Genomic DNA, 26,665 nt, shown 5'->3' on the forward strand with positions numbered 1-26,665 from the left:
GGTGGTGGCGGTGGCCACAAAGAAGGACCTGGCAGAGACTTCCTCCTCTGTTCATCCTCCAAATAAGGATTCTCGACAGATGGACAGATTTGGGAAGCATATCTTTAGTTCAGCGGCATTTACCCTTCGATCATTGAACTATCTCACTCACTTCACGAGATTACAGAGGGATCTCTTCAAGGAGTTAGGAGATTCTCTACAAGGTGCATGTACTGAGGGAGTCCCTGACAAGATTTCTTCTCAGTTGTCCACCTTAAATTCTATAGTTAACTCCTCCATGTGGCTTATCTCCTATGTGGCTGAAGGAGTGAATAGAGCAGCGGGTTCAGGAGTTGCCCTGAGGCGTCACTCCTGGATGCGCTTGTGTAATTTTGCGGAGCCGTTCAAGTCTACTTTCACCAACGCCCCATTTGATGGTTCCTCATTGTTTGGTTCTAAGATGAAGGACACACTCACTTGGTGTGAGCAAGTAGGAAAGACACTTTCTGCCGTGGGAGTACGTTTTACTGTTCCCTCTTGACCATACTCCAAAGGTCAACGGGGTGGTAAAATGTGGTAAAAAAAGTCCCAGAGGGTCTTTCCAGACACACAGGGTGAACTCTCCTTCAGAGGCAGAGGATGAAGAAATGGGAGACGTCACCCTAGAAGCAGGGCAGTCCGCAATACCAGCAAGGCTGTGATTCCTTTCAGGGATGGCCTTATCAGTGCTCCTGATGTGAGGCCCGACTGCGTTTCTCTGGGGCCGGTCGGGTGTCGCATTTCTTTGTATCCAGAAGCCTGGCTAAATATCACTCAAGACAAGTGGGTACAAAGAGTTGTTACCAGAGGCTATATCATACCCTTTTCCCTTCCGTTTGTTCCCAAGAAGATCCCAGATGTACCACCCAATCACAGGGATCAGGCAACTGTGGAGATGAGCAAGTTGCTTTTAAAAAGAGTCATCCAGTCCGTCCCAGCAGACCAGATAGGATCCGGAACTTACTCCAGGTTCTTTTTAGTACCAAAATGAACTGGAGATTGGAGGCCAATATTGGACCTCAGCAGTTTAAATGAATCCGTGAAGCAAGACAAGTTTCAGATGGTAACTCTGCAGTCAATACTCCTGTTATTAGGGAAAGACTATTGGATGTGCTCTCTAGATATCCAAGATGCCTACTACCATATAAAAATGGACAAGGCATCCAGGAGCCATCTATGCTTCTGGCTGGGAGCCAGTGATTATCAGTTTTGTGCTCTGCCCTTTAGTCTCACCACAGCCCCCAGGATGTTCACCAAATGCATGGCAGTAGTGACATCTCACCTGAGACGTCAGGGATTCCAGGTATTTCCGTATTTGGATGACTGGCTCCTGACTGCCCCCACCAGGCATCTACTCCTCCAAAACAGGGACGCCACTATTCAACTTTGTGCTCAGTTAGGGATCTCCATAAATTGGGAAAAATCTGCATTATTGCCCTCTCAATCTGTGATTTTTATAGGTGCAGAGGTAGACACAGTGAACATGACAGCTCGTCTCCCCGCCGACAGGGCACAAAACTTAATCTCTCAGATTTAATGTCTTCTCCCGTTGAGGAAGGTCAAAGTGAAGTGGGTTCTTCAGCTCCTCGGGACTATGGCTTCCACCATTCTATTAGTACCATTAGCCAGGTTGCACATGAGAATTCTCCAGTGGCTTCTGTCTTCCCAATGGTCCTTCCAATATATCCCGCTGAGTCCTTCTATCCTGCTGATGGATTCATGCAAGAAGGACCTTCTTTGGTGGATAGCCCCCAACCAGTTAATCATGGGCGCCCCCTTTGTTCCTGCCCAACCCATTGCCACTGTGACCACGGATGCCTCCCAGATCGGGTGGGGGGGCATTATCTCGGCAGGACTGTCCAAGGCACATGGCAAGAACACGAGGCTCACCTGCATATAAATGTTCTGGAGATGAGGGCGGTGTTCTTGGCATTGCAAGCACTTCAAGACCCTCTTCCTCTCGGGTCTATTGCAATACAATCAGACAGCATGTCGGTAGTTTGGTATATCAACAAACAGGGTGGTACCAGATCTTACCCACTCTGTCGAGAGGCCATGCAAGTTTGGGAATGGGCGATTTCTTCCCAGCGCTTTCTGGCTGCAATGCACATTCCAGGGACGACCAACGTGATAGCCGACAAGCTCAGCTGGGCTTCATGAGTGGTCTCTGAAACAGGAAACAGCAGAACAGATTTTCCGCAAATGGGGACAGCCTTGCTGTGACCTCTTTGCCAGCCCAGTCAATACTAAATGCAGCAGCTATTTTTCTCTCATTCCCCCTCCGGGGGAGACACCCAGAGATGCTCTGGCTCATGATTGGCCCATGGGACTTCTGTATGCTTTTCCTCCATTTCCTCTCATTCCCAAAGTGATTCAGAAAGCCAGTTGGCTGGGAAGTAAGTTGATCCTCATTGCTCCTTACTGGCCTCATCAGGTCTGGTTCCCCTTCCTCGAGCCTCTTCTCCTGGACAATCCACACCCTCAAGTTGACAGCGCGGCTGCTCCAGTTCCATCCCTAGTCAGGCTTCATGATGTATCATCCTCAGTATCACATATTCTTATGTCCTCCCATAAACCTTCAACTAGGAGGCTGTATGGCAGTAAATGGAAAAGATTTTCTATTTGGGCACAGAAAATGAATGTAGATCCCTACACTGCGTCTATCCCTGTGATTTCAGAATTTCTGTCTGAGCTTTTTCAACAAGGAGCTGCAGCTGCCACTATCAGAGTCAAATTGGCGGCAATTTCTCATTTTCACTTAGGGTTTCCAGATAACAATTTAATGTCTCATAAGCTATGCAAGACCTTTTTGAAAGGAATCACTCTTTTGAGACCACCACTGCAAGAACATATAGCTTCTTTGGATTTAAATTTTGTATTGTCCAAACTGACATCTTCCCCGTTTGAACCTTCCCACTCACCTTCATTGAAATTTTTGTCTTAGAAGACTTTGTTTTTGGTAGCTATCACGTCAGCTAGACGGGTTTCGGAGCTACAAGCCTTGTCTGTTAAGCCACCTTATTTGATCTTTCACAAAGACAGGGTGTCACTGCATACTAATCCTTCCTTTTCCCCCAAAGTTTGTTCCCCTGCAACCTTAAAGCAATCCATAGAACTCCCAGTTTTCTTCCCTAATCACGGTAATGCAGCTCAATACCGTTTTCATCAGCTGGATGTTCATAGACAACTATGTTTTTATTTACAACGGACCAAGGAATTTAGGAAATCAGATCAACTATTCATTTCCTTTTCTGACTCCAGATTGGGCTTACCAGTTTCTAAAGTTACACTATCTAACTGGATTTCCAGTTACATAGCCTTTATCTACAGTTTAGAGGGCAGTCCTTTACCCTGCAGGATCATGGCTCATTCTACCAGGTCACTGTCGACCTCTGCAGCCTTTCAAGCCAGGGTCCCACTTGATAATATTTGTGCAGCAGCTACCTGGGCTACCCCTCACACTTTTATTACACATTACAAATTGGATTTAGCTTCCAGGGGTAGAGCATCCTTTGGCTCCACGGTGCTTAGGAGTATTTTCCAGTGAGCCACCCAAGAATAAGGCGCTAGGGACGCTGTCCCATATGTAAAAATGAAGGTGAAATTGGACTACACAACATAAAGAAGTTATGTACTCACCATAACCTTCCATGTTGGTAGTCCATCTCACCCTTCATTTTTACCAACCTGCCCTCCTACCCCCATCCTGGAAGATCTGGAGATAATAACAATAATAATTTGGTTATCTTTTGTTGGAGACCCTTTAGTATTGGTTTGTCTGTTATGGGTTTTTTCTTCTAGTGAGCAGCAAACATACTGGTGCACTGTGGGATACCTGCTTAACCACGAGCCAACCAGAAGTCTTCAAGCTTGTAAATCGGCTGAGTCGGAGCTGAGGATTGGCTCTGAACCCATATGTAAAAATGAAGGGTGAGATGGACTACTAACATGGAACGTTATGGTGAGTATATAACTTCTTTTTTTTTAGTGGGTTAAACTTCAGAGAGGAAAAGAAGCAGTGAAACATGTTACTACAAGAAATAATAGTTTTAGAACCGAGAAGAAGCGCCCCGTCAGAACTGAGGAAGGCCTGGTTCCAGAAATGTTGGACTGTGACTGGTAATAGGTCATATATTGTGGTGACTTTACAAGAAATCAGATGGTGTCTGGAGTAGGAAAGCTATAAAGGTAACACAGCAGAATTTTAAGTTGGTATTGGGGAGTAGGAATGCAAAAAAGACAATACAGCAGGAAATTTGAATGGGTAACTGCACTGTGTAATCAGGCTTCCTGGCAACTGGTCTTATACTGAGATAACAAAACAGGAAACTTGACTACGTTGGATAGTGGTAAGCTAGAAAACTAACATGGCAGGAAGTTCCTTTGGTGTTTGTGAGTAGGAAACTAATAAGGCAGCACAGCAGAGAATTTAACTAGTGTTACACTTTAAATGAATTTCCTGTAGGCAGTAAGTGTACCCTAAGCAACTGTATGCAACAAGAACAATGATGAAGGGTTGTGTTGGGAGAAGGAAGGCCTCAAAGGCCAGGTCTGATAGTATTTCAGGCAGGACACTTGTGCATGAACAAAACTATCTACTTGAGCAACTGAGCACAACATCACCAAGATGGGCATCCTTATGGACATACCATGGGAACTAAGAAGGAGGAGGGGGTGCCATGGAGGAGTGAAAAGACATGGTAAGTAGAAGGTAGGTAATGGACATCAGCGAAGCAATAAGGAAGCAATGAGAAGAAGGTACAAACAGCATCTCCCCGCCGTTGTCATGGGCAATGTTAGGTCGCTCAACAACAAGATGGATGAGCTCATAGTGCTGGTTAGAATCAAAAGGGAATTCTGGGAATGCAGTTTAATGTGCTTTTCTGATACATAATATTTTGATGTCTTCCAGTGTGTAAAGGTAGATAGAGACCAGGCTGGAAGTAGGAAGAGCAAAGGGGGGGGCTTGAGATTTTCATGAGTGAGTGTTGGTGCCACCCTGGACACATAATAATGAAAGACCGTATCTGCAGACCAGACATTGAGTTATTAACAGTGGTGCTATGTCCATACTAGATGCCCAGAGAGTTCTCCCATGCAGTTGCTATTGCAGTCTGCATCTCACTGTCAGCCAATGCTACAAAAGCATGTGACATCATCCACTTGGTCTCTTCAAGACTCCTAACAAATCATCTGGATGTTCTTATCCTCATCTCCGGGGACATTAACCATGTCTCCCTAAACAGAATGCTCAGTACTTTCTCCCAATTTGTCATCTGCCCCACCAGGGAGGACAGAACAATGGACCTAATATATGCAATTGCTAAAGAAGCATACAGTTGCACAGCTATCCCACCACTTGGAAGATCAGACCACAGACTGGTTCACCCTCTTCCCATCTGTGTGCCACTGGTTAAGATGTGGCCATCCACCATCAGGAGGGTCAGGAAGTGGATGAGGCAAGACAGTGCAACCCTTCAGAACTGCTTTGAGACCACAGACTGAGATACTCTTTGTGAGCCTCATGGGGAAAACATCAATAGCCTTAATGACTGTGTCACTGAATACATCAACTTCTGTGTGGCTACCACTGTACCCTTAAAATCTGTACGCTGCTTCCCAAACAAGCCATAGATCACCAAGGATATCAAAGCCCTCTTGAATGAGAAAAAGAGAACATTTAGGTATGGAGACGGTGACACAGTGAAAATGGTAAAGAAACAGCTGACTGAGAGGATTAAGGAGGGGAAGTAGAGATACAGGAGGAAGTTAGAACAAAAAATGCAACAGTTCAACAACAAAGAAGTATAGAGGGGATGAAGACCATTATTGGCTATAAGTCTGGTAACTGTGACAGAGGGGAGTAAAGGTAGAGCCAATGAGTTTAACATGCTCTCTAATAGGTTTAATAACACTCACCAGACAAACATACAATGTGGTCCCCACTTGCAAAGGGAAGTTGCCCTTCTAGATAGCAAAATGCATTCTTTGTGTACCCCCCAAAATCTCTACTGTTCAACAAAGGGGAAGGAAGGTAAACAATCACATCCGGATGATATGGCACAAACAAAAACTGCCCATACTCCCACCTTGGCCGGCAAAGCAGAGGCTAGTAGTTCGACTATCATCCTGTCAGAGGACCGGGTGATCAGATAACTAAGAAGACTTTGTTCTACAAAAGTGATGGAGCCTGATGGCATTAGCCCACAGGTGCAGGTCGCACCTTGCAGCGTGGAGGGTGCTACTCAGGAGCTTCATCTTGAGCCTTAGTACCCATAGGCTATCCATGTTGTGGAAAACATCCTGCCTGATTCTGGTTCCAAAGAAGGCATGCCCGGCGGATACTTCAGATTACAGGCCTGTGGCACTCATGTCACACTGCATGATAGTCCTTGAGAGGCTGGTTTTGGAAGTACTTCTCCCCAAGGTTAGGTTAGACCTAGACCCCCCTTCAGTTCACATAGCAGGAGAAGATAGGGGTCAAAGATGCCATCATCCACCGTATGCATAGAGCATACAGTCACCTAGACAAACAAGGAGGATCCCTCAGAATCATGTTCTTTGACTTCTCAAGGGTCTTTAATACCATCCAACCATACAGGCTGGGGAGTAAGCTGTCAGTGATGAATGTGGATTCTCCCTTAGTTTCATGGATCTTGGATTATCTGAACGATATGCCCCAATATGTGCAACTGCAGGGCTGTGTGTCTGACACAGTGCTATGTAGCACTGGTGCAATGTATGGGACAGTTTTATCACCTTTTTTTTCACCCTGTGTACCACAGACTTCAGTTATAACACTGAGTGCTGACAAATGCAAATATTCTTGGATGAGTCAGTCATAGTAGGAAGTATGAGGCATGAAGACAAGGAGGAACACAGGAGGGTGGCAGACAGCTTTGTGAACTGGTATGAGATTAATCAGTTGCTGCTGAACATCAGTAAAATGAAGGAACCGGTAGTAGATCCAGGGAAGTCACAATCTCATCCACTAATGATCCCTCTGTCAATTAGGGGGCTAAAAAGGAGATCATTCAGGACTGCAAGTATTTGGGGGTGCACCTGAATAGTAAATTGGGCTGGTCCAAAAACTCACAGGTGGCATATAAAATGGACAGAGTAGACTGCACTTACTATGAAGACTCAGATGCTTTGGAATTGGTAACACTATACTGCATTTTTACTGTGAGACTGTAGTGGCCAGCACTACCTTCCTCGTAGTGACATGTTGGGGCAGTAGCATAAAGAAGGCGGAGGAAAACAGACTCAATAAATTGGTAAGAAAGGCTAGCTCAGTAGTTGGAGAAGAACTGGACACCCTCAAAACCGTGGCTGAAAGAAGATTGTTAGCACGACTAAAGTCCATCATGAAAAATATTGACCACCCACTCAACAGAGTGGTGGCTGAACAGAGAAGTTCCTTTAGCAGCAGACTGATGAGCATAAAGTGCTGCACGGAACATCACAGTAAATCCTTTCTGCCCACAGCCATGACTCTATAATGCTTCCTACCATCTTAGCACCACTTCCACTACCAAAGAAGACCACATAGTGCAATGTTAAACTCATACCCATATTTTCCTTTTTCCCCCCATCATTTTTACCTCTCTTTTATTTCTCTTTTTTCAGTGCAATATTAATCATCATTGTAATTATCCTTTGTGCAATATGCTATACCTTATTTAAAGTACCATAATGTGCAATACCCCATATCCTAATCTTTCAGCTTCTCCCGTTAGGGGTCACCATAGTGGATCACCGGTCTGCAGATCAATTGGCAGTGGTGTTTTTACAATGTCAAGTTCCCAGCCCAGTGCCCAACCTTCACTGATGGCACACACCCACACCATGTCTTTAAATCTCTGTTGACTGCAGGGAGGACATGCAGATTCCACACAGAAGGTCCTCCAGCCAAGAATTGAACTGGAGAACCTCTTACTATGGGGCGACACCACTAACCACTGCACCACCATGGCTGATAATACACCATATCCTACTGTGAGTGTAAATTAACATGAACTGCTCCCCCTTTCATGCCGCTGCTATATGTAGTATCAAACTCATCTAATACATTGGTTATGATCAACGGTGTACCTATGTCAGGCATTGCAGTTATATATGTGGTGTAACATAAGTGAGTATAGTATCTGTCATATCTGATTATGTAGCATATGTGTTTAGCCTACATTTATCTGTGCAGTTGTAACATAAGCAATTTTCTGTGGGATCAATAAAGTATTTCTGATTCTGATTTTCTCATAAAAGAGAGCAAACAATTAATACAATCCAGGTTTCCTTTTGTATAATACTATTATATAATACAAAACGTTTAATACTTATTGCCATGCCATGCTTTTGTTTCTTTATGCAGTGAAAGAAACAATGTAAAAGGAAAAGAAATGACTTTATGTACCTGATTATAATTTGTTTGCTACCTTTTATCTCCACTGAATACCAGAAAATGAGTCTTAGCCTATTGTCATTTGTACTCATCTGAGTTTAGATACCCAGGCCTAATTGTGCACCACACAAAAGGCATATTCTTGAAAACATAAGTACACAAGGGGAAGAGATTTGCTATGTTAAGGTTTTTTTTTTTCAAAAAGAAATACCACTGTCTATGAATGACCTTGAACATTCATTAAGCTGAGCATTTTGACTAGAGTCATCAGCAAAAATGTGAAAATTGAAAGGGTCAAAGGAAGGATTATAGGATATACATCACATGCAGCTTAAAGATGCAACACCCTGAAATGTATTGTTAGACTTGAAGTGGTACAATGGGCATTTAGGTGAGAAAAAAACTGAGGAATGCATTGGTAAAGAAGACAGTTGGAATGGCGTTAAGGAAGCAGGGGTTATTTTCTGTACACTGACTCATGGTCAAATTACAAAAGTGATGGATGTACTTATGAAAGAAAGCACAACTGAGAAGTTAGATGCCAGAATGGTAAGATGAAAATATAAGTCCAGTCTAAATGCTACTGATTCAGCCGGCCTAGATTTTATAAACGCAGTAGGAGCATCAACACAACATTTATGTATGAAAACAATGCTAACTAAACCAAGAAAGGCTTCCAGCAGATACTATTCTGCTAAATCTGTGTTCTTACTGTTTTTAATTTAATTATGATGTCCTTTTTGTCATTTAAATACAAACAAAAATAAATTTCTGATAGCATTCTTGCTACAGCAATTGAGTTGTTTCAAGATACAGTCTAGATGTATATTTGCAGGTGGATGGCAATCTTGGATTAGCATGGACTGTAGTTGCTCATTTAATATACTCCCTCAGAAAACATTACTATGGAAATTAGATGAGTTTGATATTTACCCATGCTGTCACATATGATTAAATATAGGATGTACAGAAAATTATAGTTGCAAGTGGAATGCATAGTGGAATAAGGGAATATACAAGTCAGGACAACTAGTTTAAGTTCCAGGACCGGTCAGCTTCTGTGGCAGAATCAGTGACATTACAGATGGACTAGATATAGCAGTACTCTGTGTCATTGTAAGTGTAAAATAATGTGCCTGGGCAATACAATCCAAGAAAAAAAAAAGACTGCAAAATTGTTATAGAGTTATACACGTACAGAAAGGCATGGAAGTTATAGAATTAAAAATGTAGAAGTGATTAAAGAATGGATTTGAGCACACGAAGCAAGTTTTATGGAGATGTGTTAAAAATAGGACCCATGGATTGCAAGTGATGCAATTTCATGATGGCAGTAGCGTAACATTAAAAACAGGTGTAATTTTTCACTTTTTGGTACCCTTTTAATATTTTTGGTACCCTTTTAAGTATAACACAATGTAAACAAATGGAGGTTTTCTCCCTGGCCCTCATATTAAAATGGGCATTACCCAGTCAGACTTTCCCAGTAAACAAAGACAAACAAACAATAACAATAATAATTTTGAAATCCTGTTTAACACTGTGTTTCCTAAAATGTTCAAAACAAAGTGATAAACTATTTGCAAATTTTCTAACTGAACAATAGAGTGCATTCCTTTTTTTTTTTTACCATACATACAAGTGACTTCTGTTTATCTCTCTGGGTAACATGATGAGCATGTGAGAAAAGGAGACATCATTAGCTCTTAAACTCTATGATTCTTTGTAAGTGAGGTAAAGAAATCTATAGTAATTACCTAGGTATTTGTGTTTCCAAGACAGAGTACTACACTTATTAATTTCCAAAACAATTCCCTCCAATGGCTACTTCATGAGTAATTCATGTCATGATAAATAATGGCCTTTCTTGCATCTGTCTCAGTAAAGTACAGTTTTGTACCTACCATAAATGTAGATGTTCGAGTGTTCACACTGCTGCAGTCATCACTGTTGGGTTATCCTGCCGGCAGGCAGTCCCGCAGTCGGCCCGAGTTCCAAAGTGTTGGTCCAGCGTCGGTTGCTGTCACTTCTTCCCTGAAGTCAGTGCGCCAGGGGTATATAAGATGCATCCGACGCCATCTTCTTCAGTTTTTCTTGCCCCAGATGTCAGGTGCCCCCAATAGGTAGGCAATATAAATTGCTATATAGAAATATACATATAAAAATAAAACAATACCATCAGTCACAAGCAAATACACCACAGAGGTTGTATAGGATAGAAAGGAATAGATAAGTCCAACTAGTTCAGAGGGGATGGAGGGAGGGTAACCTGGACTGCAGCAGTGTGAACACTCGAACATCTACAGTTATGGTAGCTACAAAACTGTACTATGTTCATCGTGTTACACTGCTGTAGTCATCACTGTTGGGTTGAATCCCAAAGCTAAGGATGGGTGGTGGAACTAAACAGGGTTTGGAGAGGCTAGTATGCCCTGCAGAACTGCAGTGGCAAAGCCAGCTCTGGATTTAGAATATAGAGGTAAGTGGTAGTGCTTGGTGAAGGTGTGCACTGAACTCCAAGTGGCAGCCTCCAAAATATCCTTGTTTGGTACCCCTCTGAGGAAGGCTGCTGATGTTGCTGTCGCCCTGGTGGAATGGGGCCTGATGTTACCAGGCACAGATTTCCCATGGTGTGTGTAGCAGAAATGGATACAATGTCCTATCCATTTTGAAATGGTCTGTTTCGAGATAGCTTTTCGTTGAGATCCTGCAGCATAGGATACAAAGAGCTGGTCAGATTTTCTGAAAGCCTTAGTTTTATCCAAGTAATAACGTAATTGCCTGTGAATGTCCAAAGAGTGTAGGAGCCTTTCCCCTTTGTTTTGGGGGTTTGGATAGAAGGTGGGCAAATGAATGGTTTGGTTTAGGGCCACACTGGATACCACCTTTGGCATAAAGGAAGGGTTAGCTCGTAAAGAGACTCTGTCTTGATGAAAAATGATGAAAGGCTCCACTGCCATAAGGGCCTGTAGTTCTGAGACTCTTCGTGCTGAAGTTATTGCTAGCAGCAGGGCAGTTTTCCATGATAGGAATTGTAGATCAGCAGTGAAAGCTGGTTCAAAAGGCGGAAGTGTTAGCTTTTCCAGAACAAAGTTGAGGTCCCAAGTTGGTGTTGGTGCTCTCCGGGGCAGTCTTTTGTTCTTAGCCCCTCTGAGAAACTGTCTTAGTAATGTATGTGAAAATATAGGAGGATCCGTGTTGTATTGAGCTAAAATAGCTGAGGCGTGGATCTTAATAGATGAGAAGGAAAGTCCTTTGTGCAACATCTCCATTAAATATTGAAGAATCTGAGGAATATTTGGGACAAGGGGATTTTGGCCTTTAGCCTGGTTCCAGGCGCAGAATATTTTCCATTTGTCTGAATAGACTTTCCTGGTGCTGGGCCTTCTGGCCTCCAGAATGACGTCCATCACAGCTTTAGAGAGGAGTGGTGACTGGTTATTTAGGCAATTTGCTATGCAGCCAGATTTAAAGTCTTGAGCTGGCTGTGTAGAATCTGATTGTTTTGCTGAGTGAGCAGGTGAGGAATTGTAGGCAAAATCCATGGTGGGCCTTGAGCCATGTTCTTTAGTATTGGATACCAGTGTTGGCGTGGCTAGTCTGGAGCAATGAGAATCATTTGTGGCCTCTCTAATCTGGCTTTCAGCAGCGCCTTTGCCAGAAGAGACAGTGGAGGAAACACATATACTGTCAATGTTTTCCAACTGAATGAGGGGATGTCCACTTTCCAAGCTAGTGTGTGGTATGTCCTTGTGCAAAATTTCCATAGTTGGTAGTTTTGGGGGGAAGGAAACAGATCTATGCCTGGGCTCCCCCATTTTTGAGTTATTATTGCGAATACTTGTGGATCTAGTTTCCACTCGTGAGGTTCTGTGATGTTTCTGCTTAGATCGTCTGACAGTGTGTTTTTCTTTCCTGGCAGGAATTGTGCTTGTAGTTGAACTTGGTAGGTCAGTGCTGTGTTCCATAAGGTCATTGCTTGTCTGCATAGGGGGTAGCAGTGTGTGCCCCCTTGTTTGTTTATGTATCACATCACTGTGGTTTTGTCCGTCTTTATTAGGAGTTGTCCTGGATGTAGGAGGTCCTTGAAAGCTGTTAGGGCATTTTGTACAGCTAACATCTCTTTTTGATTGATATGTAGATGCCTTTGTTTGCAGGCCATTTGCCCTGAATACACTGTCCTGCCATGTGTGCTCCCCAGGCATAATCCGATGCATCTTTTGTTATAGCTTGCCTGGCTGTGGGTAAGGTGAAAGGCTGACCCTTGTTGAGGTGACATGCCTGAGCCCACCATAGAAAATCCTGTTGAAGGCAGGGAATGAGTGGAAGTATTGTTTCCAAGCTGTGGCTGTGTTGAGACCATACACTTTTCAGATACCAGTGTAATTTCCTCATATGCAGTTTTTCAAATGGTATTAGTAGTATGCAAGATGCCATGAATCCCAAAGCCTGCAGAATTTTTCTTGCAGGGAGTTGGGTCTTTGTTGCCAACATTTTGAAGTATTGAGTCAGTTGTCTTTGCTTGTCTGGCATGAGGTAAGCCATCTGGGCCATTGTATTTTAAACTGGCACCCAGGAATATTATGTCTTTTGAGGGTACTTGTTTTGATTTCTTTTTGTTTACTGTATACCCTAGGCAACTGAGAAGGTTTTTGACAAACGCCAGATGCTTTAATAGAATGTCCTTGCCTTCTGCATGAATAAGGCAGTCGTCCAGGTATGGATATATTTGAATCCCTCTTTGTCTGCAGTATGCAATTACTGGTGCCAAGCATTTTGTGAAGACCCTGGGTGCAGTAGATAAGCCAAAGGGCAGTGCAGAGAATTGGTAATGGGTTGAACCTGCAATGAATCGGAGGTATCTTCTGCAATTTTGTCTGATAGGGACATGCAGGTATGCCTCCTTGAGGTCCAACGTTACTAGCCAAGCTTTCTTGCCCAGCATGGGAAAAAGTTGCTGTAGTGTTAGCATCTTGAATTTGGGTACTTCCAGGTATGTGTTTAGAATTGAGAGGTCCAGAATGGGTCTCCAGGCTTTGTCCTTTCAGGGAACTAGAAACAGTCTTGAGTAAAATCCTTGTCCTTGCTCCTGTGTAGGAACCTGTTGAATGGCTCTCATGTCCATGAGACCTGAAATTTGCTTTTGAGCCTCTGACCATTGATTTGGTGGCAGGTTTGGCATTCCTTTTATCCTTGGTAAAGTGTGAAAGTGGAATCTGTATCCTTGAGATACAATATTTAGGACCCATTTGTCTTTTGTGATGTTGTGCCAATTGTCTGCAAAAAGAGCTAGTTTTCCCCCCAAGGGAGCTGCCAAGAGGGTTTTGCTTGGTAGTCTGAGGGGAAAGTCATTGTGTTTGTCTTCTGGTAGTTTGAGACCTGTCTTCTCCTCCTTTTTCAGTTGTGGCACTCCATTGTTGAGGCTGGTAAGAGCCTTGTGGCTGGCCTCTGTCTCTTGGGCGTCTGTATCTGCCCCTCTGTGGTCTGGCAGAAGCTGGAAAGGACCAGTTTTTTGTTTGCCAATTTCTGCTGAAACGAGGAGGTTGAACCTGTAAGAAATCCTTGATCGTCTGCATAGATTTTGCCTTATCCTCCATTTTCTTTAAAACTTCTTCTGCTTTTACACCAAATAAAACATCCTGCTGTAAGGGTGCATCCAATAATTTTCCTTTAACATGTTCAGGTAATGTTTGCTCTTTTAACCAAGCATGCCTACGTATGACAGACCCTGTCACTGCTGCTCTACAGGAAGCTTCCAATGAATCAAATCCACATGGCAAGGTATGTTTTCCCACTTGTTCAGCTGAATGCAAGAAATCTTGCATTTCCTTGTAATCTGGCTGGTCTGTATGTGCGAGCATTTTTTGTTTTAATTGAGCCATCAGATATTGTTGATATTTCAGCATGTGAGTAGCTGAGGTATATACTTTCTTTCCCCAGCTGTCTAGTGCTCTAGAATCCCTTTCAGAGGGCACAGGATTTTTAGCAGTAGAGGCTTTAACCCCTTTGGGACCCTGGGAAATGGTTTCTGGGTCAGCAACAGGGCTTTTATACAGGAATTTGTGTGAGTCAGGAACTCTGTAGTATCTGTCTGGTTTGGCTGGTACAGGAGGTAGTGAGTCTGGGTTAAGGCTAGATTCTGAATAAATATCATCCACAATGTCTAACACAGGTGGAATTTCAAGCGGTCTGTGCTGGGCTAGTAAAAGGAACTCTCGGAGCCTTTTCTTAGAAGCAGAGTAATCCTGGCCTTCCCAGTGGAAATGTTCCCTCATAGTATATAAGGTTTCCCCAAAAGAGAAGTCTTCTGGGGGAGATGCAGAAGGGATAGACTCTTCAGCATCAGAATCTTCATAAGGGGGAAAGGGGGAAAGGAATATTCCTGTTTCTCAGAAGAGTCTGAGGAAATTGAAACCTGGTCAGAGGAAACGTAGTCCTCCTCCTGCCTTGGCCTTTTATCAGGAGGCGGATGGGATCCCCTGATAAGAGTAATTAGGTCTTCAGCCATCTTAAGCAGCTGTTTCCTAGGCATGGGGCCTTGTACAGGAGACTGCTGTGCAGTCTTCTTTGGTTTTAAAGGAGTTTTCAGTTTTGCATAGGATTTAATAGTGAGTGTAGTCGGTCTGAAGACACCTTCAGTAACTGAAGGCGTTTCATCTGCACCGGAATCTCCATCAGGTATAAAGTCGGAAGGGCCTAAAGGTAAAGGTTGTTGAGGCCTAGTAATCTCTGCTTGAGAATCGGATGTCACCTGGGGTTCCAAATCAGCGGTCATCAGGGGCTGCGTAGGCACCTCACTGAAAACCGGAGAACCGGTGACTGGCCTAGAAGAGGCCTCGGAATCCGGTTTGGATTTCGGCTGCCTGTCTTTATCTTTGCGTTTTTTATGCATTCCGGTCGTCAGTTGCTCTGACGGCATGGTATAATTAAATTTCCTACCAAAATAATGTCGGGCGAAATCAAACCGACGTTTAATAGTTTGTTTATTAAACCTAGTGCAAAACCGACAACCTGTGGCGTCGTGGTCTGGGCCTAGGCAAGGAATACAATAAGAATGAAAGTCCTTATGAGGTATTTGCTTCCCACAAGAAATGCAATTGTTAACTTTTTCTGACATCGGACTGAGGCAAGAAAAGGTTTCCCAACGGGGTACTTAGCTTTATGAAGACTTTGGTCTGAAATTCGATTTGAAAACCTGAGGAGTCTGCTTCGGGCACCGCGCGGCAAGAAAGACTGAAGAAAATGGCGTCAGATGCATCTTATATACCCCTGGTGCACTGATGTCAGGGAAGAAGTGACAGCAACCGACGTCGGACCAAGACTTTGGAATTCGGGCCGACTGCGGGACCGCCTGACGGCAGGATAACCCAATAGTGATGACTACAGCAATGTAACACGATGAACATCTGTAAATTAATTAGCATACTGTATATGTGTATAACTATGGATCATAGAAAAATAATTGCTATTTAATTAGGCTTACCTTTATGTACTGCTCCATTTCATTGTTCTGGTGAAGATATCAATAATTCTGCTTTATCCACTTACATTTTGGTTGTATCTTTACAGTGTATGTTATATGGCAAAGTAAGCAATTCGATTACCTACTCAACAACACGGGCGTTCCCCAAGGGTCAGTTCTTGGGCCCTTGCTTTTTAACATAAAATCTCCATAAAGCATCCCCGCAAAGTACATTTATTCAATACGCAGACAATTCAACAATAATTACATCTTCTAACAACATCTCAGATCTCCTAAAGTTAACACAAAATGCATTTACTTCCATCAAATCTTAGCTTAACAAAGCTCAACTGCTACTTAATCCCAAAAAAATCAAAACTTTTACTCTTCATAACCAAACCTCTAACTCTAGACTTTAAAATATTCTCTCAAAACAATACGGAAATTGAAATTGTAAAAACAGACAAACAACTTGGCATCACAATTGATGACAAACTATCCTTTGAGAATCATATACTCAACTCAATCAAAAAGACCCATTTTAAGCTTGGCAAACGCTATAGGCATAAACTCTATTTGGACAAGTCTATCAAGTTCAAACTAGCTTATAGTCTACTTCTGCCCTCCCTCCTCTATGGTTGCCCCATTTTCACTAAGCTACACACATCTCTCCTGAACAAACTGCAGTCGTGCTACTATAAAATAGCCAAGTTTGTCTCCAACATGCCAACTCGCACACATCATTGCCTGGCCATTAAATCTATAAACTGGTTTGAGTTCCCTCATTACTTACATTACTCACAACTTACTCTCACCCACAGACTACTAAATAATCTAAACTTCTGCCCATCCCTTCAAACTAGAATACAAACACACACCCCTACTTGGCATCTTAGGTCCTCTAACAAACAACTCTTAACCATAACTAAACCCAACAAAAGAGCTGGACAATGTCTCTATTCCCATGCCATTGCCAAACTTTGGAATGTGCTCCCGCTCTCTCTTACTCAACTAGACTCTTTAAAAACATTCAAATTTGCACTAAAAGAACACTATCTCAGTAACCTTGTCTGTTCTTGTCATATAATTAAACCACCTTAAATGCTCTGGCCACTATACACCACAAATACTTTTACTAACTTAATATAGTTGCAGTTTACACTATCTGTCTTCAAATCCAATCTCTCTTGCTTTCTTTATTTCTGTGGCTGAATAAACAGAATTGATTAAACAGTATTCTTACTTATGAGAATATACAAACAGAATTACTAAAAATCTAACACACCGGGTTTATTTTTCTTGTATTGTATACCTCTAAATATGTATTCGTCTTGTATATCTACTACAGTTTGCAGTGTGTAAAAACTTTCTTGACTTTCAAAGTTAAGCTGATGTTATATAAAAATTTCTGTGATTGTATTGAGCTTTTCTCCCCGGGCCTCCACTGAAAATGGGTCATTGGCCCAGTGGACTTTCTCAGTTAACAAATGTCAATAAATAAATAACATATTTTGTATAGACTCAATCAGTAGTAAACTAAAAGAATATAGGCGGTCCAATATATTTCAAAACAGAAAACAAGCAATAAGGGCAACAGTGTTGACAGACAGAGACAGAGGAAAAAGAGATAAAGAGAAAATTTAAGAGGTATATAGAAGTATGGATGAATTATACATACTTTACGGTCTTGTTGAGCTGTTTTCTGCAGGGTACGGAGTCCCGAATGCATGTCCCAGTATCTTTATCTACATCCTCTACTATCACAAAGGGTCTTTCTTCCAGTGTGACCACAGTTAGGTGTTGGTCATCATCCAGTGGCTGAAGGAAGGTGCCATACCGTGACCAGACAGGATACTTCAACTGCAGGACACCATGCTCCATTCTTCCAACCTACATATTGTAAGAAGTGAAAAAGAAAAAAAAAAACAAATCTGTTATTATCAGGATGACCAAATGGCAGCAGTTCCCTAGTCAATGTTAAAATACTTTACACATACACCTAAAACATGAGTAGATGAGCAGCAAAGTAAATGAGACTTGTTTTCTCATACAAAAAATGAACTTCATTTAAATTCAGACCATAATTTACCAAGAAAGACTATGTGCATACTTCATCTTCTGCTGCTGTCCTTTGTTCCTCTCACAATGAATGGTTAAAGGCAGACAGCATCTCCTCTATTTTCACTAGATTCACAAGTATTACTCACATTATATTCTTTGCAGCTTAAAGAGGTCTGTACTCAAACTGTGCTACAGATAAATACAGGGCTGACATACTCAGTATTCTCAGCCTCCGGCAGAATTGTCCATTTAATTTTAACTAATCATCCTTTCACTTTGACTCAGTTTTATGACTTAACATGGCTACAAAAAATGCACTTACATACTTAATATTGGCAAAGCTATAGCTGTCTTATCTACTACCCAGGGCTGTTCTCCAGTTAGGCACCCCTCAACTGTTAAGTCAAGCGGCAAAAATAAAAAAAATGCATACATGCATAACTAACTAACTAACTAAATAAATAAATAAATAAAAGTCTGTTCTCAGTCTGGTACTCCTCAACACTAAGGAGCAAGCCTGGTCCATACTTCACAATCTCCGCCTCTCATCTCTGAGCTGAGGAGCAAAAAATGGCCTGCTGCAACCTAGACCACACCTGACTGAAAAGGGAAAAAAACTGTATCAGCATTCATTTCTATACCAGTATTCAAAAATACTGTTATGGAGGTGGAAGCTGGCACTGTACTATTCACTGATGGGCATCTATCGATCTCACCACACCCCTAACACTTTGTGCCAGGATGTCTGAACCCTTTGCCCATCCTAGCTACTTCTGATCCCAATGTGTTCAACACCAGCACATTTTAAAGGAGCCAGGGCATGAAGTAGTTTGCTAAACATTTTATTTGCATTTTGCCCACTAAGAATAGCTCCATTTTAGACAGTGTTTTGTTCCTTCAGAGCTCAGAACAAACATATATAATATATGTTAAATAAAACTTGATATGTTATAAAAATGCTATAGATGATTTACTGACTCATTAATATTCAGAACAGTTCATTGAATGAGTTTGTGTGGTAAGAAAACCTTGTTTAGTACCCTGGTGTTCTTCTTGATACTGTCTGTATGTCAACATATATTACTGGACAGTAAGCACATTTTCCTGGACATTGTGATATTAAATGTTGATAAATAGGTTAAAAGGTTCACGGGAACATATGTTTATGTATTTATTTATTTATTTATTTATTCATTCATTTATTTGCAGTTGGTTTACCAGGATAGTCCACTGGGCCTAAAAGAACCTGTTTTCAATGGAGTCCTGGGGAGAAAAGCTCCAAAAAACAGACATACAGACTAGGTACATACTAAGCTAACAACCACTAGGGTGTTTATAGGCCTAGCCTTGCAAGCCAATCCAGTTTTGCCCCTAGTACCTCGAACATCTATATGGTGGGGTATGTTAGTAAGGAGGTAGCTAAGGGTTAAATAGGGGGTATGTTAGTTAATTTACTTAGTGTCAACCTCTGATCATCAGAGACCTAGGGGCCTAACCAGGGGTGAATTTACAATTTTCCATCAATGATCAAGGTTTTGTTTGAAAAGGGTCAGGTATGAACCCTGCTTCATGTGGAAGTGAAGCTTATTCAATTATGTGGGGAACCTTTGAGACCATATTAGTCTCTGCAGCATGTTTTATTTATGTCGAGGCAAAGTTCAAGTCCTTGGATGTAGTGTTTTGGGGCTGTTTGTCTTATGGATGTGCAAGAGATCTATCAGAGCTGGATCATAGGATTCTTATATGTCAGGCATAGATCATCCCTCAGTAACTTGTAGGAGACTGAATACAGAGATAGGGCCTTAAAGACAGGTGTTTATACCTTGGATTCTCCTGGTGAAGAACCTTTGAGAACATTCCAGCTGTTGAAGGTTCCTGGTTAGTTATATGCCAAAGGAGGTACTGTACTCAATGATGGGTTTGATAATGGTTGAGTAGAGTGGTACTAAAACTGTCCTGGACCTGGATGGCACAGCCTTGTTTATAAATTGGGTGACATAGGATGATTTTCTTACTATCTTGGCTACATGATGGGCGAAGGACAAATTGCTCCCAGATTCCTAATTACCAGGTTAACTCTTAAGGGTGTTTTATCGATGATGTAATTAGCTTGAGTTGATGATTTTCCAAAGATCACTATAACGCATTTCTTCACATTGAGATTTAATCCATGACTTTGGCACCAGTCATGTCTTTTTGTGTAAGACCATCTTGTAGAATGCCACTGCCATGGGGGAATTTATGATAACTCCCAGTTTATAGCCATCTGTGAATTTAGTTAGCCTGAGGCCTTTAACATTAGCCTTGACTTCTGAGAAGTAGATGCCAAACAGGAGCAGGCCCAAAATGGAGCCTGGCGATCCTCCACTGTTGACCTTCTCCTAGTGGAAGCAGTCTCACTGATCCTAACTTCTTACGACGTATCTGTGAGACAGCTAGCAATCCAGAGTGTTATCTAGGGATTTATGCCTAGTTCTGAGAGTTTGTCAATAATACCTGAGTGGGGTATTGTTTCGTGGCTTTGAATATTAGATTTGACAGACTGATAGATTTGTAGTTACTGAGCTAGTTGATGGTCCACTTTTATGAAGAGGGATGATTGTTGCAGCTCTCCATTTACCTGGCATGTAACTTGTTTTGAGGTTATAGCTGAAGATTGCCTCAAGTGGTCCTCCTAGGTCATGTTTTAGGCTATTTAGCAGGCCACTAGGGATATTGTTGGGGGGTTTTGAAGCAGTGTTTTTGGCCTTAGTGAGTGCCAGCAAGACCTGCTCCCTGTTGACAGTTGGGGGATATGCTAGAAGAGATTTCACTGGGGGTAGCGAGGGGAGTGGGGGTGAGGATAGAGGTAAATTTATTACCCAGTAGATTAACTATGTCACTTTGGTCAGTGAAGGTTGTGCAATTTACCACCAGTTCTGCACACAGCTGAGTGTTAACTTTAAGGTTCCTGACATAGCTGAAGAAGGCCTTATGATTGTCCTTAGATTGGCAGACTGTCCTGACCTGGTAAATGGCCTTTTCTGCTTTTCTTAATAGACTTATTAGTTTCTTCTTTAATTGAATCAGAGAGGTCTTGTCTCTATGAGAGCTGCTTTTTCTGATTTTGGCCATACTTTTTTCTTTTGTTGTATACCCTGTAAAGATAAGGATTCCACCAGTGGTGTTTGATTTGGGCTTATTTCTGGTAGGTACAGCAGCCTTAAAGCAGCCATTTACATGTTTGTTCAGGGCTTCTATGGATAATTCTGCAAAGGTAGCTGTGTTCCCAGGGTCTGCAGGAGCTGTGAATTTTGAGAAACTATTGCTTAATAGGATGTAGTTTGCTTTATAATAGTTCCTAACTATTAAGAGTTTAGTTGGGATTTTTGGGTTGATTTTTATTTCAAAGGAAACAGCTTCATGGTCTGAACTTACCGGTGAGGATGTGACAAAGGGGAGGTGCAATGTTCACCCATGCTGTTTAGTAGTAGGTCCAGTATGTTTGATCCTTTGGATGGAGTGTGCACTACCTGGTCCAATTTGATTGTGTTGATAAAGTCCAGGAAAATGTGTTCTTGTGAGTTAGAGGCAGTGTATGTTTCCCAACGTTTAGAGGAGTAGTTAAAGTATCACATGAATAGGGTATTTGTTTGGATGGTGAGTGCCTCTAGTAAGCCTAGGTAAAAGTTGTGATTATTGTGGGTCATAGCCGGAGACATTTAGCTGGCCAGGACATAGTAAGTAACCTTGTTTATGTAGACCCGGACATGGATGAACTCCAAGGCACTATCCTGTTTATCCAAGCTAGAGTTGTATTTGTTGGTAAAGTAGATCATTACACCTCTACCTTTCACCTCATCTGTGCTGCTGTTGGCCTGAATGTGTGGAAGACACTGTAGCCTTGCACTGCTTAAGTACTTTCTACAGTTTCAAACCAAGTCTCAGTAAAAGCACAGATGACCACATTTCTCCCGAGTGAAGACAGCTTGTAGGGTATGGAATTTCTAGTTTAGGCTCCTAGCATTGAACAGTAATGCCTTAAGGTTTTTTTTTTGCTATGTTAATAGTTTAGTCAGTCTGACATTGCCTAAAAACACTCTAAGATGGTGGATAAAGCTTTAGCCAATATTCAAAAGGCCAAGGGGGACAGGTCCAGACCATCATTAGCAAATCAATGTGGTCTGTTAACCATGCCATCCCATGTTGATAGATATTGGATGCCTGTGGAGTGACACAAGAAACTAAGCCAATTAGTAAAATCAATAATTTATTTTCATATTGTGGCATCATCCTTGTTAAAGGTAGAATGCTGTTCAATGCAAAATACGTACCTGTTTGTGACACATATTCAAAGAGAACTATAATGTCTCTTTTCATGTAGTCCAGTAAGGTAAATCTCATATAATTTACACCCTCATGGACTATTCTAGAATCATATTGGTACCTGTGGTGCAGTGACTTCAGTGTTTCATACTGCACATCCTAGCTCCAGATAGTCAACGATCCATTTTCTTCTCCTTGACAAGCCTGGTGCAATTGGCATCTATGTGTCACACAATAAATCCTGTAGGACAAGAGTACAAGGTAAAGTGTTTACTTGTTTTACGGGCTTTGTTCTTGGGGGATCATTGGGTGTAGGCTTATGTGTGGTGTTAGGTTTTGCTTTTGGTGTGTGCTTTAGTGATTGCTGAGGAGAAGCATTGCTGTTTGACAGCTTAAGAAGTCTTTGAGGTTTAGGAAGGTTTCTATTATGTCCTTCACTGTACGGTCTATGCATGTGGTGAGCGGTATGTGTGAAGGATACAAAGTGTCTGTATGTGTTCTTGATAACCTGGTTTGTAAGAAAGATTACATGCCTCCAAAGAAGTTATGTATGAACATCACTTCATAGGTTCATAGGTTCATAGGTTCATACTAGGCTATCTGCCCTAGGGCATTTATAAGCCTAGCCAGAGTGTGTTTGGCTTTCATATTGTGTTAGTTTTTTTAAGGGTTAAAAAGTTGCTGAGTACATGAGACAATTTCTACATTGTCTCAAGATGCCAATAGCTGCCAAGCTGCTCATAGAAACATTAGGAAACTGCAAATCCATGTTGAAAGGACCTGTATTAAAGATAGGCTATTATGTTTTAGGGACTCGATTTCACAAGGGTTGCCTTAGTGGTTTCTAGGGTTAAGGCTAGATGTTAGACAGTGTTATGATTTTGTATTAAAGCTGTTTGGAATGCTAACTAGCTGCCCTGAGCTTAGCTTTACATAAGCCTTTCTGTCTTAAAGGTTAAAGTCCTAAATATTTACTTTACAGGTAAATGCAAAAAAAATAAATGTTTGCTACTATACACAGCACTGCTAACCACTATTATATAGTAAGCAATAACACATAAATGTTCATAATTTATAGAAGATAGAAAAAAATTCTGAAAAATAACTCTTGTGCCCTCTGTCCAATAAACAACTATGCCTTGCGCACCGTACAGTGCTTCCCAACTCAAAATGACCAGGTAAACATGTTCTACACCAAGACTGATGATCCTATAACTTCCTAATGTAAAAGCTCACCAGAAGTAGCTGTCAGGTACAGATTGATACAAAACAACTAAGTCGCTATAATAGCCCTCTGGCTGATGAAACACTATCACTTTAAACATTCTTTAACCTAACACAAGGACATTCTTAAAACAATTTAAACTCCCTTCTTCTCCCAGCAAGGAACTTGTCTTGAAACTTGTGATCCAGCCCATCCTGCTTTACCCTACTGAATTGCTCCCTACTGGAAGGCCACACTAAAGAAACCTCAACCAAGGACATTCTTAAAACAATTTAAACTCCCTTCTTCTCCCAGCAAGGAACTTGTCTTGGAACTTGTGATCCAGCCCATCCTGCTTTACCCTACTGAATTGCTCCCTACTGGAAGGCCACACTAAAGAAACCTCAACCAAGGACATTCTTAAAACAATTTAAACTCCCTTCTTCTCCCAGCAAGGAACTTGTCTTGGAAGTATGTGTTATTCCCAACCTTGTAGAACTTTCAGGTAGTGGATACCTACTAGTAGGTCACAGTGTGCCTCCTTGCCAGGTTAGCCTGCAGCCAAAACTCCCCCTATCCACCCCTTTTGGTGTCTTTTGACCAACCCTCCCTATCTATTTCTACACTTTTACTGTCTCACAATAAGCTGCCTCCCCCTTACTGGATATTAAGACTGTGTTGCTTCTAACTAACTGCCCACTAGGTGGCTCCTCTACCTCCCTACTGTCCCTGCTTCTCCTGCCACTCTCCTCCTCATCTCACCTACCTAGTTCCATTGCTCCTCTTCTGCTGCCCTCTCCCCTACTATCTCTCACTGGACTACCTTTCCACAGTATTGTCTTCCACTCAGCAAACACCCATCTCAATCCCTTCTCACAACCTACTATCTTCTCCTACTGTCATTCTTCCATCTCCATACCCACAACTCTACTTCTCTGACAATCTCTCAACCTACCACATATCTCAGCAAACTTAATTTCTGCTCTCTCTCTCTCTACTGATTGGTGTTCCACCACTTTTTCTCCTTCTCTGGGCTCTTGTCTCTCACCTCCCACCTATCCCTTCCTCTTAACATACTATTTCCCTCTTCTGATCCTAGTTTCCTAACTCTACTCTCACTACATTCTGCTACCTTTTTCCTCCAGAACTGTCTCTCTTGTAGCATTTTTACTCTCAGCCACTACTCTGCAGCTGGACTCGGTATTTACTCTCCTTCCTTTTCTATCCTCTCACCCCTTCCCCCTCTTGCCTAACTTCCGCCCCCCACTCTATATAGCTACCTCATTCAAGGAGGCGCCATCTTTATTCTACTAATCCCCCCACTGGCTGCTGTGCATTCCCTGGCTCTTAGCGTTTCGCTGTATCCTACGGTAAGTGTATTTATTTATGCTGGAATACAGTCTAACAGCAGAATGTAATGTTGTCTGTTCACCTTTTTGCTTTTGTTAATGTGAAGTGCGTATATTTTGCTCACCAGCTAGAAACGCCTATCTCAGCTTAGCGTTTGCATGTGGTGACTATCTCACAGCTGTTTTCTTATTTTACTTTCGTTTGGCTAATCTTGCTCACCGGCTGCAGACGCTGATAACATAGAGCTCTCTGCTTGCGGAGTCTATACTCAGCCATTGAAGCTTGTTTTTTCTTACTTTCATTTTTATGTTGTCATGTTATTGAGAATGATGCTATTTGTCATTTGGATAATCTTGCTCACCGGCTACAGACGCTAATTGTATAGAACGCTAGCATTGCGGAACCTATATTTAGCCTTTGGGAGCTTTTTTTCCTACCTTCATTGTGAGTTACATGTTATTGTGAATTTTGTTTTTAGTTGGGCATTCGGATAATCTCGCTCACTGGCTACAGACGCTGATTGTATAGAGCGATAGCATTACGGAGCCTATATTTAGCCATTGGGAGCTTGTTTTTTTTCTTACTTTCATTTATTTGGTTGTATTATTGCTAAGTGTATTATTTGTCGTTCGGCCACTATTGCACACCGGCTGCAGACGCTGAATTCATAGAGCGCTCTGCTAGTGGAGCCTTTCTTTCAGCTGTTAGGAGCTTGTTCCCTTACTTCATTTTATTTCTAGTGTGTTACCTTAACAGCTATATATCTTTGTTCCATTTGTTGTGTTCGTTTAACTTTAACGACAATAGTCTACACTCCACTGTTCCTATTACCTAGCATTTAAACAAAGTTTATGATAGTGCAATACGCACAGCTGATACTTAAACAGTGACAAATTTTATTTACAAGTCTAACTCATTAAACTGAGCTGATGCTAGATGTAATTTCAACGTTACTGTAACCTAATAGAATGTATTGATTACTGCTCAACTACTTAGGGTTTGCTCGCTGTCCCTGTAAACTGCTCTGTGGGGCTTTTTATTTTCCCAACTCCTGTTTTATATGTTGATAGACTCCTAACCTAAGTCCTCTTTGCTGCTTTATCTAATTTCATGATTTAGCAAACCTGTGCAACCTTATAAAGTGATATTTGGATGTTAACTGTGTGAAAACCTGTTTTTGAGATGCATTTGAACTTGGTAGAGTTTTTTGCCTTATGCTCACTATTGCTGCATTATCCTATTCATTAATTGCTAACCTGTGATATAACTAGTGAAATTCTATGTAGTTATACCTGGAATCTGATAGAGTTTATCATATTTTGATACAATCTAACATTCTTTCATCTCTGCTTTCTACTTAGAAAATATCTAGTACTGTTGTTAGTGTATGCTTGTGCACACTTGACTGTTGTCTGCCTGCTACATAACATTTCACTCAGTCACATAATTTGTTTTTATCTCTCTCTCCTTTGCATTTTCCAGCTTGTGATCCAGCCCATCCTGCTTTACCCTACTGAATTGCTCCCTACTGGAAGGCCACACTAAAGAAACCTCAACCAAGGACATTCTTAAAACAATTTAAACTGCCTTCTTCTCCCAGCAAGGAACTTGTCTTGGAAGTATGTGTTATTCCCAACCTTGTAGAACTTTCAGGTAGTAGATACCTACTAGTAGGTCACAGTGTGCCTCCTTGCCAGGTTAGCCTGCAGCCAAAACTCCCCCTATCCACCCCTTTTGGTGTCTTTTGACCAACCCTCCCTATCTATTTCTACACTTTTACTGTCTCACAATAAGCTGCCTCCCCCTTACTGGATATTAAGACTGTGTTGCTTCTAACTAACTGCCCACTAGGTGGCGCTCCTCT

At 41.8% G+C, this 26,665-nt stretch overlaps 1 protein-coding gene across 1 annotated transcript in view; it reads right to left on the minus strand.

Moving 5' to 3' along the window:
• The window catches only part of LOC122815911 (glutamate receptor ionotropic, NMDA 2D-like), a 1,415,655-nt gene that overhangs the window by 697,138 nt on the left and 691,852 nt on the right, over nt 1–26,665 (minus strand). Inside the window, 1 exon segment of the mRNA XM_044088769.1 lies at nt 17,560–17,771. Within this exon segment, the coding sequence (XP_043944704.1) occupies nt 17,560–17,771 (212 nt within the window).

This window comes from Protopterus annectens, chromosome 1.part1, assembly GCF_019279795.1.
Source record: "Protopterus annectens isolate FY-2018-M chromosome 1.part1, PAN1.0, whole genome shotgun sequence".
NCBI classification, from domain to species: domain Eukaryota; kingdom Metazoa; phylum Chordata; order Ceratodontiformes; family Protopteridae; genus Protopterus; species Protopterus annectens.